The sequence below is a fragment of the Arvicola amphibius genome, chromosome 3 (assembly GCF_903992535.2).
Source record: "Arvicola amphibius chromosome 3, mArvAmp1.2, whole genome shotgun sequence".
Classification (NCBI taxonomy): Eukaryota; Metazoa; Chordata; class Mammalia; order Rodentia; family Cricetidae; genus Arvicola; species Arvicola amphibius.
Genome location: NC_052049.1, coordinates 174,150,620 through 174,168,499, shown reverse-complemented (window position 1 = coordinate 174,168,499; position 17,880 = coordinate 174,150,620). Strand labels below are relative to the sequence as shown.

At 39.8% G+C, this 17,880-nt stretch overlaps 1 protein-coding gene across 7 annotated transcripts in view; it reads left to right on the top strand.

The window, feature by feature from the left end:
* Positions 1-17,880, top strand: part of Rbm6 (RNA binding motif protein 6) — a 112,411-nt gene that overhangs the window by 71,160 nt on the left and 23,371 nt on the right. For all 7 annotated transcript variants that reach the window (XM_038324315.1, XM_038324316.1, XM_038324317.1 and 4 more), the window contains 2 exons: positions 11,349-11,423; positions 17,806-17,863. In XM_038324315.1, coding sequence (XP_038180243.1) covers positions 11,349-11,423; positions 17,806-17,863 — 133 coding nt within the window. The remainder of the gene's footprint in view (positions 1-11,348; positions 11,424-17,805; positions 17,864-17,880) is intronic.

The following is a 17,880-nucleotide window of genomic DNA, read 5'->3' as shown; positions in this document are numbered from 1 at the left end:
GACTAGCCTAGTCTACAAAATAAATTCCAAAAGCCAGGGCTGTTAACACAGAGAAACCATGTCTCAAAAAAAATAAAGTTTTAACACCATATGGTTTTTATTTTTAAAGATTTTTTAAATGTAGAATTGTATATGTTTGTGCATGCTGCATGTGTGTAGGTACTCGGTAAGCTAGGAGAGGATTCTGGATACACTGGAGCTGTAGTTAAAGGTAGCTGTAATCCACCTGATTTGACCACTGCATCCTGAACTTGGATCCTATGGGTTGAAACAAGTACTCCCTGTTGTTCTTGTTGTTGTTTCGAGGTCTGGAGCCCACAGCTTCCTAGCCCTTCAAAGGACTTAAGACTCATATTGTGGTGGCGCACGCCTTTAATCCCAGCACGTGGCAGAGACAGGCAGATCCTGTTATATAAAACCTAGTTCCAGGACAGGCTCCAAAGCTACAGAGAAACCCTGCCCCCCCCCCAAAAAAAACAAACAAACAAAAAGAATATTTGGAGGGTAATATGACCAGAATGCAGTTAAGATTCTGATTCACACGATCCACATGTGCCTTCTGTAATTTCAATTCCCAGCAACCACATGGTGGCTGACAACCATCTGTAATAAGATTTGGTGCGCTCTTCTGGCGTGCAGGGACATATGCAGGCAGAACACTGTACACTTAATAAATAAATAAATAAATCTTTTTTAAAAAAAGAATGTACTTATGCTTTGATAATCACCGTCAATGATCAGTGTCAGAATCAGTTTAAATACAAGATTAGTAGGCTCAAACACTAGAAGTTACAGAATAGGACTGTATGCTATGTGGTATATTAGGTTTTATGTAAACTGAGACTCCTCGTTTATTTCCTGGCCTTCTAGACCCAAGTAATCACACAGAAACATTAATTACAATACTGTTTGGCCTATTAGCTCAGGTTTCTTATTAACTAACTCTTACATCTTAACCCATTTCTATTAATCTATCACCATGTGGCTGTGACCTGCTGATAAGGTTCTGGTATCTGTCTCCTTCAGCAGCTACTTCTGCTGCCTTCTTTATTCCTGTATTCTGTTTAGTTTACCCTCCTAGTTCTATTCTGCCCTTCCATAGGCTGAAGCAGCTTTTTATTAACCAATGGTAATAAAACATATTCACAGCATACGGAGGGGAATCCCACAATTTTTTTTTATGAAGTACCATGATCAAAAACAACATGGTGAGAAAAGGGTTTATTTGGCTTATGGGTTACAATCTATCATCAGGAGAAGCCAAGGCAGGAACTCAGTGGAGGGTGGCTTTAGTGAATCTGCGCTCTCTCTCTCTCTCTCTCTCTCTCTCTCTCTTCTTCCCTCCCTCCCTCCCTCCCTCCCTCCCTCCCTCCCTCCCTCTCTCCTCTCTCCTCTCTCTCTCTCTCTCTCTCTCTCTCTCTCTCTCTCTCTCTCTCTCTCTCTCTCTCTCTCTCTCTCTGTCTCTCTCTCTCTCGACAGTGTTTCTCTGTAGCTTTGGAACCTGTCCTAGATCTAGCTCTTGTAGGCCAGGCTAGGCTCAAACTCACAAAGATCTGCCTGCCTCTGCCTCCTAAGTACTGGCATTAAAGGCCTGTGCTGCCACCACTCAGCTTGAGCCTGCTTTCTTTTGCCACCCCAGACCTCCTGCCCAGAGCTGGCCCCATCCCAATCATCTGGGCCTTCTCCTATCTATCATTAATTAAGAAAATGCCCTACAGACTTGGCCTACAGGCAGTCTGATGGAGACATTTTCTCAATTGAAATTTCTCTTCCCAGACAACTCTAACTTGTTTAAGGTGACAAAAACCTAATTAGGGCAACTTTGAATGTACTTTTTGTGTTTTAAGCTTTTCTGTATTTTATTTGCCTAAATAAGGGCAGAGATGGTGTGCCTCCAGTCCAAAAAGACTAGCATTTCCTTCAGGTGTATCACAGCAGTAATAAAAAGTCTTGATTGTTTACTCACAGTCTTAGGGTGGTTTATTATCTGAACCACTTCCAGTTTTATACATTTGTTGTGTGATGTTTGCTTGGGAAACATGAATAAACATGTATTTGACAGACCAAAATAACAGTTCGCCAAAGTCTAGCTTATTAAATGAGTGAATTTATTGGTATTACTTTACAGGGATATGGATGAGGATTTAACAGGTGTATGGACAACACAAAGACAACTGCATCACCTAAAACTTACCTCAGAATGGGTGACCTCACAAAAGCTGCATCCCTAGAACTTGCTGCATAAGTTTCAGATAGCCTGGCTCTTGAGGAATCCTCTCCCCAGCAATGGTTCACTGCTTTAAATGCCTTCTACAGTTATAGGAACTTCCTAGGACCTAGAAGTTTTGTTTACTTCTGAGTCTCTTTAAATTTTGTGTGCGTGCACAAACATGCATATGCTATATATAGATATGGAAATCAGAAGACAACTTTCAAGAGTCATTTCTCCCCTCTTTTGATCCTATTGGCTTCCAAGGATGAAACTCAAGTTATCAGGTGTAGTGGCAAGTGCTTTTACATTTACAAATACCATCTCCTTCCTAAGCCATTTTTTTTCTTCCTAAATCTTTTTTTTTGTTGTTGTTGTTTTTGTTGTTGTTGTTTTTCGAGACAGGGTTTCCCTGTAGTTTCTAGAGCCTGTCCTGGAACTAGCTCTTGTAGACCAGGCTGATCTCGAACTCCCGAGTGCTGGGATTAAAGGCATGCGCCACCACCGCCCGGCTCCTTCCTAAATCTTAATGAACCTTTCTCCAAAATTAAATGCTTGAATTCAGATTTTTATACAGCATCATCTTGTATGCAATTCATAGTCCACTTCATTCCGAGGAATTGTCAACATAGTTGACATAGAGATTCTCCTGTGTTTGGTTTCTTTCACTGCCTGGAGCATTAGAGGATTCTTTTCATTCTGTTCCTTTGCCATCAGATTATTATAGAATGGATCTGGGAGTATAGGTTAGTGATAATAAAATATATGCCTGCCATGTGCTTGACCCTGGGTTCAGTTTCCATCAGCACTATCCAAATGAAGTTGTATAGTGTATACACTAATGTGCTTGTCTATTATCCTCCCATAATAAAGCATAATCTTCAGTCAGGCAGTGGTGGCATTTGCCTTGAATCCCAGCCCTCAAGAGGCAGAGGAAGGCAAATCTGAGTTCAAGGCCAGCTTGGTCTACAGACTTCCAGCCTCTAATCATTGCACACGTAGTGCTTGACACAGTCCTTCAACGAGACTGAACACAATATTGAACCTGAGTCAGAAAATCCAAATACAGCCAGGTGGTTGTGTGCACGCCTTTAATCCCATCACTCAGAAGGCAAAGGTAGGCGGATCTCTATGAGTTTGAGACCAGCCTGGTCTACAGAGTGAGTTTCAGGACTGGCTACATAGCTACTGAGAAACCCTGTCTAAAAAAAAAAAGAAAATCCAGATACATAGATACTTCTTCATATTCTTTAAAGTTTTCCATTTAACAGATTTTTTATAATATTTTATTGAAAATTTTCAACTTTATAATCAATTATTATCTTAGAAATTTTGATAGTTTTCATACCAAAAGGATACCTTATCTAAACCATTTTGTTATACACTGGGGGTTGAACCCAGGGCCTTGCACGTGCGAGGCAAGTTCTCCATCACTGAACCATATACCCAAGCCCTTATCTTAACAAATACCTTTTAGACTGTAGGAGATAGCTCAATTGGTAAGATACTTTCCATAGAAGCATGAGGACCTAAGGCAGGTTGATCCTGTGTGTTCAAGGCAAGCCTGTTCTACATAACTGAGTGTCCAGCTAGTGAGGACTGTCTAGTGAGACTTCTGCCTGAAAAAACAAGCAAAAAGATACATAATTAAACAAGTTTCAAGCTTTTTTTTTTCTTAGTGAAATACCTTTAGTGAAGGAACTTTATCTACCTGCTAGATTGAATTTATGTCAAACCTTTGGTTTGTTGTTGTTTTGTGTGTATATGTATTGTTGAAGGGATTCTGTCTTGGCTAGGTGAGAGATGGCTCACTGTGTAAAGGCACTTACCGACAACCCTTATGACCTGAATTTGATCTCTGGAACCCATATTGTCGGAAGAATGAGCCAACTCCCAAAATTTCCCTCTGACCTCCACATGGAAACTGTGGTACATGTGCGCTCATATGCAGGTGTATACACACACAAATAAATAAATACATAGATAAATAACTAAATAAATTTTTGAAGGAGCTGTGGGCCAGCCAGGTGGTGGTGGAGCATTTCTTGCCTCTTGTGACAGGCTCTTACTATGTCATACAGGTTGGCCTTGAACTCATGATCCTCCTACCTCAGCCTTCTGCATGCTGGTATTACAGGTACGTGTCCTCATACCTTGCTTGTTTGTAATATTATACACACACATACACTTGAATGCGCTCACACGGTCACATTGTGTAGCTCTACTTTGACTGCACCTTGCTTTGTAGACCAATCTGGTTTCAACTCTTAGAGATCCACCTGCCCCTAAGTGCTAGGATTAAAAATGTGTTCCCCTTGCTCTTGTCTAATTCTGGCCTTTGGGAATTGTTGACAGATGTTTCTGTCTCTCCCAATCCTGTAGCCAGTCAGTCCCAAAGAAACACACAGAGGTCTACATTAATTATAAACTGATTGGCCTAGTAGTTCAGGCTTCTTATTAACTCTTATAACTTATATTAGCTTATAATTCTTGTCTGTGTTAGCCATGTACCATGGTACCTTTTTATCCGTGAGTCAGTCTCATCTTGCTTCCTCTGTCAGGATGACGACTGCAGCTGGAGTCTTTCCTCGTCCAAGAATTCTCCTGTTCTTGTAGCCCTGCCTCTACTTCCTGCCTGGGTGCCCTACCTGTTCTTCCTGCCTGGCTACTGGCCACTCAGCGTTTTATTAAAACAATACAATTGATAAATCTTTACGGGATACAAGAACATTGTCCCACAGCAGGGAATAGTTACTTTAATAAAATATTTGACTGTTTTATAAATGCCTAATCCTTGCATTGCTTTTGTGGAACATGGATGAGGGAGTCACAGAATGGACTTTACTGCTAGATCCAAAAGAGGTCTATAAAAGTATACTTTTATTCTCAATAAAATGTCATATATTTGATTGTTTTGCAGTACTGAAAATTGAACCTAATCTTGCTTTTGTAAGGCGGACAGTACCACTGAGCTGTATATGCTCTCAACTCCAATATGTCTGTTTTAAAAAAGATTTTATAGGAACTAGGCCTATAACACATACATATAATCATAGCACTAACAAAAGGAGGTAAAGATAGAAGGATCAGAAGTTCAAGACCAGCCTGGGATACTTGCGAACCAATAAGTAAATAGCTGTTATTTTACTTTTATGCTGCTTCAATGTAACAACCACTTGATAACAACAATTTACCTCACAGCAAATCACCTAAAGTAATTGTAGAAACTTTAAGAGCAGAACAATCACTTTGAGAGAGCTAGTTTGGGGGGAACAACAATGCTTTCAAGAAACAAGGTCTGATGAATATAGTAGTGCATGCCTGTAATCATAGCTCTCAGGAATCTGAGTCAAGATGATCCTAAGTTTGAGTCTAACATGATTATTAGTGAAACTCTTTATCTTTAAACTAGATCAGCAACAAGGGGCTAGAGAAGTGACTCACCAGTTAAGAGTATATGCTATTCTTGCAGGAGATCTGAATTTAGTTCCTGCCACCCAAACATGAGATGGCTGACAACTACTTATAACTGCAGTTCCAGGAGGACTAGTCTCTAGCCTCCTTGGGTCTCAACACTCACATGTACAGACATATACACAATGAAAATCTTAAAAGAAGAGTAACAGCAAAAGAATCAAGCCTTTTATCAGTCTCAGTAACCTTGTCCATTGCCTGTGAATTTCTTTAATCTTTATCTTACTATCTTCTCATCAGAAACGACCTCATCGGTGTAACAAGTGTCATGAAGCAACTGGCACTAAGTTTAAAGTTAAGAAAGCCTAGTTAAAAGGAAAATCTAACTTTCAGAACTATATATATTGCTGACTAGCTCTGTAATCTTGGATAGGCTATTCCATGTGAATAGGTTTTACTTATAGTCTACTCAGGAGAATCAGGTGAAGTTGAGATGATAGTTGTGAAGAGTGCCTTTGTAATGAATGGTCTATAAATAAAGGTTACTATTTCTGGTCAACAGTGGTAGTTCTCAGTCGTCATTGACCTCATGTCTCATCCTGTGTTTGTAAAAAAAAAAGTCAGCGAAGGGGTTGTGATTTATTCAGTGAGTTACAATCACAAAGCTTACATATTTTCTTTTACTTATGAACCTTTTTCTTGCTCTGTGTATTTTAATGTTTAATGGGAAGGTCTTTTATGGTACATACCAATCATAGTCTCAGTATCAAGTATAATTGTGTCTAAGCTTATATTGGCAGTAGTTTGTACTTCCCAGTACCTTGGGAATTCTTGAGGCTTGGTTACTAGAAAGTGGGGCATATCTCGAGTCTGAACTCTAATACAAGTCCTCAGAGGTCAACTGTCTCTAAGAGCAGTTAGTGAAAAAGAAAATTTACGTAGATGCTTGTATTCAGTAGCTGTCAGACTGGTTCGCTTCAGTATCGGTGCGGTAGAGTGAGTTGTTGCTTTGCCATTCTCAGACATAAGTTTGTATACCTTTTTTGCAGCTTCTCATTAAAACTCTTTGGAATATCTACATGTGATTTTGCCAAGTTAGGGTGTACTGGCTGGTTTTGTGTGTCAAATTGACACAAGATAGAGTCATCAGAGAGGAAGGAACCTCAATTGAAGTAACGCCTCCATGAGACCCAGCTCTAAGGCATTTTCTCAATTAATGATCAATGGAGGAGGGCCTAGCCCATGGTGGGTGGTGCCATCCCTGGGCTGGTAGTCCTGAGTTCTATAAGAAAACATACTAGCAACGCAAGAAACAGCACCTCTCCATGGCCTCTGCATCTGCTTCTGACTCCAGGATCCTGCCCTATTTGAGTTCCTGTCCCGAGTTCTTCCAGTGGTGAACAGTATGGAAGTGTGAGCTGAATAAACCCTTTCTTCCCCAACTTGCTTTATGGTTATGGTGTTTCGTCACAGCAATAGCAACCCTAAATAAGACAGGGGACTTTGGTCTTGAGGGGGTTTTAGTGGTTTTCAGTCTAATATAAACTTTAGCATTGTAGAAAGCTATGTCTTGGATTTTAGTTTTAAATACATGATACTTCTTTAGGAGCCAGGCTAACATTTTTAATTGGGATACTGACCTTTACTTTTTTAGCTTAGTGAGCTTTAACATAATGAATAAATTTCTTTAATATATGAAAATAGTAGAAAGTAGACAACTAAGAGTAGACAGCCACTAAAAATTAATGTGTCATTCTATTAGTTTGCTGATCCATCTCCCTGAGAGACACTGGCAGATTTCTGGAAAAGGGCTGACAGGATTCGGGAGAGATGTGTTGAATAGATGTCACACATATACTTTATAGTTTAACTACCCGTGTTTGATGATAACTGGATAATCAAGCCATAGATAACCCTAATTGTTTGTTTAGGTTTTTCTCATGACTGCTCTTAGTAGAATAATTGACTGTTCATAAATAAGATTATTAAAACCACTTCATAATCTTTAGCAGTTTCATTGTAGATTGTTGTCTAATATGTGCAGATTAAATATAAAGGCTAAAAAAATATAAAGGCTATAGGAGACAATAAGGAATCATTGCTTTTAAGCTTTGATGGTTGGCACATGTCTTTAATTCCAGCCCTGGGAAAGTAGAGACCTGAAAACTGCTGGAAGTTTAGGCAAAATGAAAACTAAGTTGGGTAATAGTAAATGTCTTTATTCCCAGCACTCAGAAGACAGAGGTAAGATGACTTCTCAGTTCCAGGCCAGCTAGAACTAAACAGTAAGACCATGTCTCCAAAAAGAGAGAAGAGAGACCACTTTTGAAATACATGAGATAAGCTCAAAGTTGGCATACCTATGAGGACCCATGACTAGCGTAGGCTAGGAGTTCGTTCCTGTAATAAAGTTATCCATTGAAGCTGCTGTCACAGCTTATTTGTCTTTTGGGAATTATAAGAATTATCCCTTGACTTAGAAATTCCTAAATCTACTGATACCACCAAGTGGTGAATTCAGAATATACAAATCCACAGTAGTGCTTTGCCTGATGACTATTGTTCACTGTTTAAATGGCAAACCTCATGTTTTGGTTTCTGTGTATATAGATGTGTACCCTGAAAGCAATATCTTCCTCAAGGGGCACTGTATGTCAAGCATTCTGGGCTTTTGGGAATGATTCTGTTTAGTGCTCTGTCTGTGCAACAAGAACTTACTAAGGTATATTAGCTACATGTGTGGTGCTGATAACAGCCAGCAAGGTTTAGTGTGGACTCTTAAGAGCTGGACCAGCAGTTGTTACCAGAGATAGATTCTGGCTGGGAGTAATAAGATAATCTTTAGTTCTAACACTGGAGAGGCAGAGTCTGGTAGATCTCTGCGTTTAAGGCCAACCTGGGTCTAACCAAGACTGATTAGAGAGACCCTATCTTTTAAAGTTTAGTCTCCAAGAAGACTGAAATGGGTTATAAAATGTTCTTCTTGACAAACTAGGTGAGATTTAACTCCATCTAGTTTCACCTACTGATACAGGTCCTTTTTTGAGAATTTAGTGTTCAAAGTAATCAACATTTAAGCCCTCACTTTTTAATCCTTAATAAACTTTTTACAGAAGCCAGTTAACATAATCTTTACAATTATCCTGTGAGTTAAAAATTGTTAATCCCTGGCCAGGCAGTGCTGTTACATGTTCTTAATCCTGACAGAGGCAGAGGCAAGCAGATCTTTTGAGTTTGAGGCCACCCTAGCCTGGTCTTTAGAGTTCCAGTGACAGCCAGGGGTATACAGTGAAATCCTATCTTGAACAGTGAAAAATAACAAACAGAAAGTAATTGTTAATCCCACTTTACAGATGAGGAAACTGAAAAATAAAGACATTGATCTTTCTGAAGGAGTAGAGGCAAGATTCAAATTTAAGAGAACCTACTCGAGTCCACCCAAAGAGGGCACCAGATCTCATGACATCTGGAAGATGTCTGAGCCTTCCCTCTCCCCTCCCTCCCCACTCCCCCCCTCCCGCCTCTGTCTCTGTCTCTTTTTTTCTAGTCCGGGCTTCTCTGTGTAGCCCTGGCCATCCTGGAACTTGCTCTGTAGACCAGCAGGCCTTTGCCTCCTGGGTACTGGGAAGAAACAGAGTAAAGCAAGGCATGGTAGTACAGGGCACAGACCTTTAATCCCAGAGACAGGTAGATCTTTGTGAGTTTGAGGCCAGCCAGAGAGAGAGAGACAGAGACAAAGACAGACAGAGAGAGAGAGACAGACAGAGAGAGACAGAGACTAAATTAGTGGGTAGTGTGCCTTAGCCTGCATGTAGAAGTCAAAGGACAACTTGTAGGAATCGGTCCTCTCCTACCATATGGGTCCTGTGTATGGGACTCAGTTTGTCAGGCATGGTGGTAAGCATTTTATGTACTGAGCTATAGTACCAGCCTCTTTATGTTTTTATTTGTTTGTTATTATATATTAATCTTCTGGACGGGACAGGGTCTTAACTATGTAACCTTGGCTGGCCTAGAACTGTTCTGTAGACCTTACTGACTTGAACTAATAATCCTCCTGCCTCTACTTCCTCAGTTTTGGGAGAGCCCATGCTCTCCCAAATGAGATGCACTGTCTTCTGGTTTGGAAAGGTATTACATTTATCAATTTTCCTGCATGAATAGAGCATAACAGAGAAGTTTGACCCTGACTCTCCCTGCATACAGATCTCTTTCCTGATTGACTCCTGAGGATAAATTACCTGTTCCTAATACTAACTACAAATTGGTGAATAAATGAGCCAAGAGACCCTTATCTATAGACCTAAATGAATCTTATGCTGATATTCACCAGCTGGTCATCTAGCCTCTCTAAAAGTGGTTCCTTATCTGAAAAGTAAAAGTATTGCTTCATTGTGATCATCTAGGGGATTAAGCAATATAATAAACTTATCAGTTTGTGGCTCTGAATAAGTGCTTAGTAAATATTAGCAATTTTTTTTAGTATTGTTCTTTAGCTTTTTAGAGCAATACTAAAAACAGTTTGTCAGAAACTACATTTTAAGACCCAGTTAGGTAGGCAGTTTTTCTTTGGTTTTATTTAACAAGACAATAATCTTATTCTGTGTATTTCTCTTGACTCTTTTGGTGTGAAAAGCAGAGAGGTAAAGCATTATTTGACAGATGTATGGATTCAAGCAAGAAACTGAGGTCCAGTTACAAGGAAATGACTTGTATAATTCAGAGAGCCCTGTCTGAGGAGACACAGAGGACCCTAGAGGGCGGAGAATGAACACAGCGCAGGGGCTAGTTCCAGAGTCGCATCTTCGGTTAGTTCACTTACCAGTGTGGTTGAGGGTCCCTTCTCAGTAAGCAGAGACCCTTTCACCCTTCTGCTCCAATATATCTTCCGGCGTGTGTTTATTAAAACTTTTTTAATGTGAAGTAGAATTTGTGACTTGTCCAAAAATAGGCAGGGAAGCTCTATAGAAACTTGTTGAGACCTCTTGTCCCACCTGTTCCTGTGCCAGATTTTGCAGAGACTTATTTGCTAATTGTTGCTCCTCAAACTTAGGGTTGGCTCACTCTGTAGGCTCCAAATCTAAATGGTGATGATGATGATGCTGCCGCCACCACCGCTGCCACCACCACCACCACCACCACAGGTGTTGCTGCTAATGGCTATTCACAGTTTGCTGCTTTAAGAATATAATCTGCTGTGAAACTTTGACCTTCCTCCTTTCTTTCTGTCTTTGGTGTTGTACTTCTTTCTCCTGGTTCTTTTGCTGTACAGCCAGTATTCCAAAGAAATGCTGTAGACATCAAAGTTACGAGCTTATTACCTCTCCAAGGAGATATGTTAGTCATAGAAAAGAAGGTAATGAAAGAGAACCTTTGCCTCTTTGCTTAATAGTGTTTGGGAGCAAGGGATAGGTACTTGCTGGAACTCAGGAGAGTGTTCTACGAAACCTGGAGAAGTAACTGGGCATAGCCTGCCCAAGGAGAGTACCCCAGCCTGCTGGAGCCAAGACTGAAGACAAGTTTTACCTTCTCCCACCCACGTCCCTAAACTTAAACCTACTTTGCCACACTGTCCCAAATCTGTGACTTAAAACAGCCATCTCACGAATTTGTGGATATTCTTCTTGTAAAATGTTTCAGCTTGGAGACTGGAAGGCCATCTGTGTCTTCCTGTCTCTGTTACTCTAAGGGTTTTAGGTAATGACTTTTGTCTTTCTTTTTACAGGGAACTCTAATGATACATGATAAAGAGGTTACTCTTGAGTATGTACCAAGTCCAGATTTTTGGTACTGCAAACGAGTAAGTACTAAAAACTCTTGCTTTAGAATAATAAGCATTGTAAAGGCAATATTCTAGTTACCACCTAGCCAACTGTTTCCTTGCATTGCACTCAATAAAATAGTCGTTAAACGAAAAGAAATTAGCATTCCACATCTCTATCTCTAGGTATGCTACTTGTGAAAATTTTAAGCTATACTTTTTATTGGAGGTGTTATTGCAATGAGTTAAATGTAATTTCAGTTTTTATTGCTAATAGTTTAAAATTAATTACAAGGTATGCGTGATGGTACACACCTTTAATCCCAATAGCACTTGAGAGGTGGACACAGGTGAATCTGAGTTTAAGACCAGCCTGGTCTACAAAATAAGCTCCAGGCCAGCCAAAGCTACACAGTGGGGAGGGGAGATGTGACTGGCGGTTTGGGAAGGAGGGAAAATTCTGGTCAGGATGTAATATAGTAGAGAAGAGTAAAAATAAATAACTACAATAAAAATTAATTATACACCAAAAAAAAAGAATTACAAAAAAGTATAGCACACTCTGGTAAGATTTGCTGAAGGAGGTAGAGGCAAGAGGATCATAAGTTCAAGGCCAACCTTGGCTAAACAATTTTAGCCAGATGCACGCCTTTAATCTCAGCACTCAGGAGGCAGAGACAGGCAGATCACTATGAGTTAGAGGTCAGCCTAATCTATAGAGCAAGTTCCAGGACAGTTTCCAAAAGTACAGAGATCCCTGGCAGTAGTGGCACACGCCTTTAATCCCAGCACTCGGGAGGCAGAGGCAGATGGATCTCTGTGAGTTCGAGGCCAGCCTGGCCTACATGAGCTAGTTCCAGGACAGGCTCCAAAGCCACAGAGAAAAACCCTGTCTCGACAAACAAGTTTGCTTTTTATTGTTGTGGTAAAACACCTTGACCAAAAGCAATTTAGGAAGGAAAGGATTTATGTGGTGGTTTAAAATATAATTGTTCCCAAAGGAAGTGAGACTATTATTAGGAGGTGTGGAATAGGTATGGCCTTGTTGGTGGAAGTGTGTCATTTTGGGGGTGGGCTTTGAGATCCATTCTATGCTCAAGCTATGCCCAGTGTGGGACACAATTCACTTCCTGCTGCCTGCAGATCAAGTTATACAATTCTTAGCTCCTTCTCCAGCACCATGGCTGCCTGCATGCCAGCCACCATGGTGATAATGAACTAAACCTCCGAACTGTAAGCTAGCCCCAGTTAAATATTTTCCTTTATGAGAATTGCCATGGAGCCGGGCGATGGTGGTGCACACCTTCAATCCCAGCACTCAGGAGGCAGAGGCAGGCAGATCTCTGTGAGTTCGAGGCCAGCCTGGTCTACAGAGCAAGTTCTAGGACAGGACAGGGTCCAAAGCTACAGAGAAACTGTCTCAAAAAACCACAAAAAAAAAAAAAAAAAGACTTGTCATGGTCATAGTGTCTCTTCACAGCAATAGAAGCCATAACTAAGACAGTTTAATTTCATTTTGCAGTTATAGTTATAGTCTGCACTGAAGGGATATTGGCAGAAATTTAAGGCAGGAAAAATTGGAGGTAAAAACGGAAGTGGAGGCCATGAGGAGTGCTGTTTAGCTTCCTTCCCATGTCCATGTCTGTCTCAGTTTGTTATGTTTGTTTACAAGTTTTCCAAAGACAGGGTTTCTCTGGGTAACAACTCTGGCTATCCTGAAACTAACTGTAGACCAGGCTGGCCTCAAACTCAGAGACTTGCCTTTGCCTCCTGAGGTGGATTAAAGGAAGGCGTGCACCATGATGCCTAGCTGGCAGGGAGTCTCCAGCAGTGTAAGAGAGGAGATAACACACTGATATCAAGCAAGGGTGCATTTGTTATCTTTGCTTTAACTGTGAATAGCCGCTTGAGTTTCTGTCATGACTTCTTGAAATGATGGACTGTAAAATGGATTTGTAAACAAAATAAACTCTTTTTTCTCCTCTATGTTGTTTTTTGTCTGGATGTTTGTCACAGCAACAGAAATGAAACTAAAGTAGAAGCCTAAGGCAAGAAGATCACAAATTCCTGACCTTATCCCTGTCTCAAAAAGAATACATAATTCAGTGGCATATTAAATACCATAAGAATATTTTGTAACCATTAGTACCATCTAGTTCCAGAACTCCTGCTCCCACTCCCCCAAGCTAGAGCCAGAGATTGATAGTGACCAAACACAAAACTCAACCTTTGCAAAACAAATGTTCTACTTTTTTTTTTAAGATTTATTTTTTATTATGCATAGTGTTCTCCCTGCATGTACATATGTATGCCAGAAGAGGGCACCAGATCTTATTACAAATAGTTGTGAGCCACCATGTGGTTGCTGAAATTGAACTCGGAAAGAGCAGCCAGTGTTCTTAATATCTGAGCCATCTCTCTAGCCCCTGGTTTTATTATTGTGGCAAAAAAAAAAAGAGAAATAAAAAGAAAAGAAAAAAGAAATTTTTTAAAGACATAGTTTTAATGGGTTTGATAGTACTTGCCTTTAATCCCAGCACTTGGGAGACAAGGCAGGTGTAGGCTGATCTCTGTGAGTTAGAGGCCAGCCTGGTCTTTGGTTGGTTGGTTTTTCGAGATGATTTCTCTGTAACATCCCTGGCTTCTATGATTAAAAGGGCATGCAACCTCCACCACTCATCACTATTTACCATTTCTTGATGAAGACCATCCTACTTAGTATATAGCAGCATTTTATCCTTTATTCTTTTTTTATTACACTGTGTGTGTATTTGGCCACCCACCTGCCTTGGTACCATGGCAGAGGAGAAATTTTGGGAGTCAGTTCTTTTCCCTATATGGCTCCTGGAGATTGAACTCAGGTTGTCAGACTTGGCAACAGGAGTCTTTACATATTTCACCATCTGACCAGCCCTCATGTTTTATCATTTTTAAATTACTTTATTTTGTGTGTGTAGACACAAGCATGCAGTGTTGAAAGTGTGGTGGTCAGAAGACCATTTTCAGGCATTGGTTCTTGCCCTCTCTCATATGAGCCTTGGGAATATAACTCAGATCCTTTGTTTTGTCAGCAAATGCCTTTACTTACTGGGCTATCCCATTGTTTTGATTTGTGTTTCCCTAAAGACTAATGATTGATTATTTTTTTAAATATTTATTTATTCATTATGTATACAATATTCTGTCTGTGTGTATGTCTGCAGGCCAGAAGAGGGCACCAGACCCCATTACAGATGGTTGTGAGCCACCATGTGATTGCTAGGAATTGAACTCAGGACCTTTGGAAGAGCAGGCAATGCTCTTAACCTCTGAGCCCCCGATTGATGTATTTTTTATGTAACCATTTGTATAGCTTTTTAGGAAAAATGTTCAGTGAACCTTTTGCCCTTTTTAGTTGATTTATTTGGTTTTCTGTTGCTGAACACATTTGTTGTCCAGTAAGATTTATGAAGACTTAACCCTGTGTTTTAGTCTAAAAGTTTTACTATCATACTTCAGTGGTGGGTGAGAGTACTTTGGGTGGTTGGTTTTAAGACAAGATCTCACTATGCTCTTAGGGCTCTAAGGATTCTCTGCCTCTGCTTCCCAAGTACTGGGATTATCAGCGTGTACCACCACACTTGCATAGTTAGGTGTTTGATCTATTGAAGTGTTTTGATTGTATTTGCTTTATGGTGCTGGGGATCAAACCCAGGACCCTACCATAAAGTTACATCATCAGTCTCTGTTAATTTATTTGTTTTGTGTGCAAACTGGTGTTTGTTATATGGGATTTTCAGAACTTTACCATTTGAAGAAACTATTTCACCAGTTGAATCATCTTGACACTCTTATCAAAAATCCATACATCTACAAATTTAGAGTCTCTCATTTTTGTCTTTTGGGTTTTTGAGACAGAGTTTTTCTGTAGCTTTGGAGCCTGTCCTGGAACTAGCTCTTGTAGACCAGGCTGGCCTTGAACTCACAGAGATCTGCTTGTCTCTGCCTCTAGAGTGCTGGGATTAAAGGCATGTGCCAGTACCGCTTGGCTCTCATTTTAGACCTAATTTTCATGTTTATCCATAATGTTGGTACCATGATTGTTGGGGCTTTTTATTTGGTTGGTTGGTTGGTTGGTTGGTTGGTTGGTTGATTAGTTGTTGTTGTTGTTGTTGTTGTTGTTTTGATTTTTGTTTGGTTGGTTTTTAGTTTTTCAAGATAGTACTCTGTGCAGCCCTGGCTGTCCTGGAATTCACTCTGCAGACCAGGCTGACCCAGAGCTCTGAGATCCAGCTACCTCTGCCTCCTGAGTGCTGGGATTAAAGATGTACACCACCACACATATGTGTTATTTTGATTTATTATAAAACTAGTAAGATTTATAAAGGAAGTGTGAGTTCTCTGTTCTTTTCAAGGTTGTTTTGGTTAGTCAACATCTTTCACAGTTCCATATAAATTTTAGGGTCTGTTTTCTATCTATGCAAAAGGGCCCTTGGTTGATAGTGGATGGTTTAGTGAGTAAAGAAGCTTGTTGCACAGCACAAACTTGACGGCTGAGTTCAATCCCTAGAACCCAAGTAAAGTTAGAAAGAGAATTACCTTCACAAATTTTCTGCTGACTTTCACATGCATGTAATGGCACGTGTCCTTACATTGTACATTATGGACCCACATACACATGATAATAATAAATAATTTTTAAAGGCCATTCTAACACTTTTGGAGTGTTATCTTCATATTATTGTAAGATTATGGATCCCTCCCCATTTATACTATCCATATTAATTTTAATATGGGTTTCTTTAAAAGGAAATATTTTCAACTTTATTTTCTAATAACCAGAAGAAAGAAATACTAATATCTGATATCAGATTTATAATTTTTGCCAAGACCGTTGCTTAAAATAATGATCTGGTTATGTGATAACTTAGTTTACTTTCTTGGAAGGCTTTATACACTCTGTGCTAGAGGTCTTGTCCCAGTGTATGCAGACTTTAGCATGTTATAGATTGGTTTTATTTTGTTTGTTTGTTTGTTATTTTTATGTCAGGGTTTCTCTGTTACCCTGACTGATCAGGAACTGACTTTGTAGCTCAGGCTGGCCTTGAATTCACAGAATCTACTAGTCTCTGCCTTCCAAGGGCTGGGATTAAAGGTGTGTGCCATCACCAGCAGCATAGATTGTTTTTAAATGTCTTTTGGTGATGAAAGGAAATAATACTTAAGTGAACCTTAGAAATGTTACATCAAGGAGCTGGAGAGATGCCTCAGAGGTTAAGAGCAGTGGCTATTCTTCCAGTGGTCCAGAGTTCAGTTCCCATCACCCACATGGTAGCTCACAGCCATCTGTGATGAGATCTGGTGCCCTCTTCTGGCATTTATGTATACGTGCAGACAGAACACTGTACATATAATACATGTTTTTTTTAAAGGAAAAGAAATGTGAAAACAAAGAAATGATCATATATTGTACAATTTTATGGCCTGGTATTAATGATAGAAAATAACTTTACTATGTTTCTTTGGATTAATGAAAATGACTTTAAGATTGTGGCAGTGGTTTACTAAAAATAATTGAACTGTACACTTAAAATAGGTAAGTTTCATAGTACTTAACTATGCCTACCTACTGAGTTAAGACCCTGACCCAATGTTTACCAGTTTAAGTTTTTTTTGTGCTCCAGCTGTGTTGTCATAGTCAAGAGCTGTGGTTCTTCTTATTTTTGGACCTAGGCTAAAGGATAGTCCTCAGCTTGAGACTGTTGTCACTGTATCAATTGTTTTGTCCTACTCTGATGTATTAGGTTTTGTTTTATCTCTTATTTTTTTATTATCCTTTAGAAGCCTATTTTCTTTCATTTATTTGTTTGTTTGTTTGTTTCAGACAGGGTTTCTTGGTATAACAGCCCTAGCTTTCTGAAACTAACTTTTGTAGATCAAGCTGGCCTCAAACTCACAGAGATCTGCCTACCTTTACCTCCTGAGTGGTGGGATTAAAGGTGTTCACCATCACTGCCCAACTGGTAGTTACATTCTTAAAATGTAACTGTAAAAAAGGCAATTGAGAATGAGGAACTGTGTACCCAAGACCAGGTTTTGGGTACAGTGTATAAATGGCAATGGCTTTTGGCAGTCATCTCCTTTAGCCACTTAGCGGGCAATTTCCTTAGTGTATTTCCTTTAAAGGTCCCTTTTCAGGACAAAGGTATTGTGGTCCTTGTTAAATGCTTGCTTAGAAGTTACTTCTCAAACAGTACTCATGTATTCTGTCTGTCATTGTCAACAAATGGGGTTATCAAATATTTTGAGGAGATCTTGGAATATTCCTTGTTTCTTTCATTTTTGTCAGGTATTACTGTGTTAGATATTCATTAAGGTTTCTAAAAATGGTTCTGGTCACATTGAAGTTTTTTTTTTTTTCTTTATTTTCCTTTCTTTGCAGTGTAAGACAAGCACAGATGGGCATCAGTCTTGTTCGTTCTGCAAGAGCCCTAAGGAAGGTGAGTGGGAAAAATGA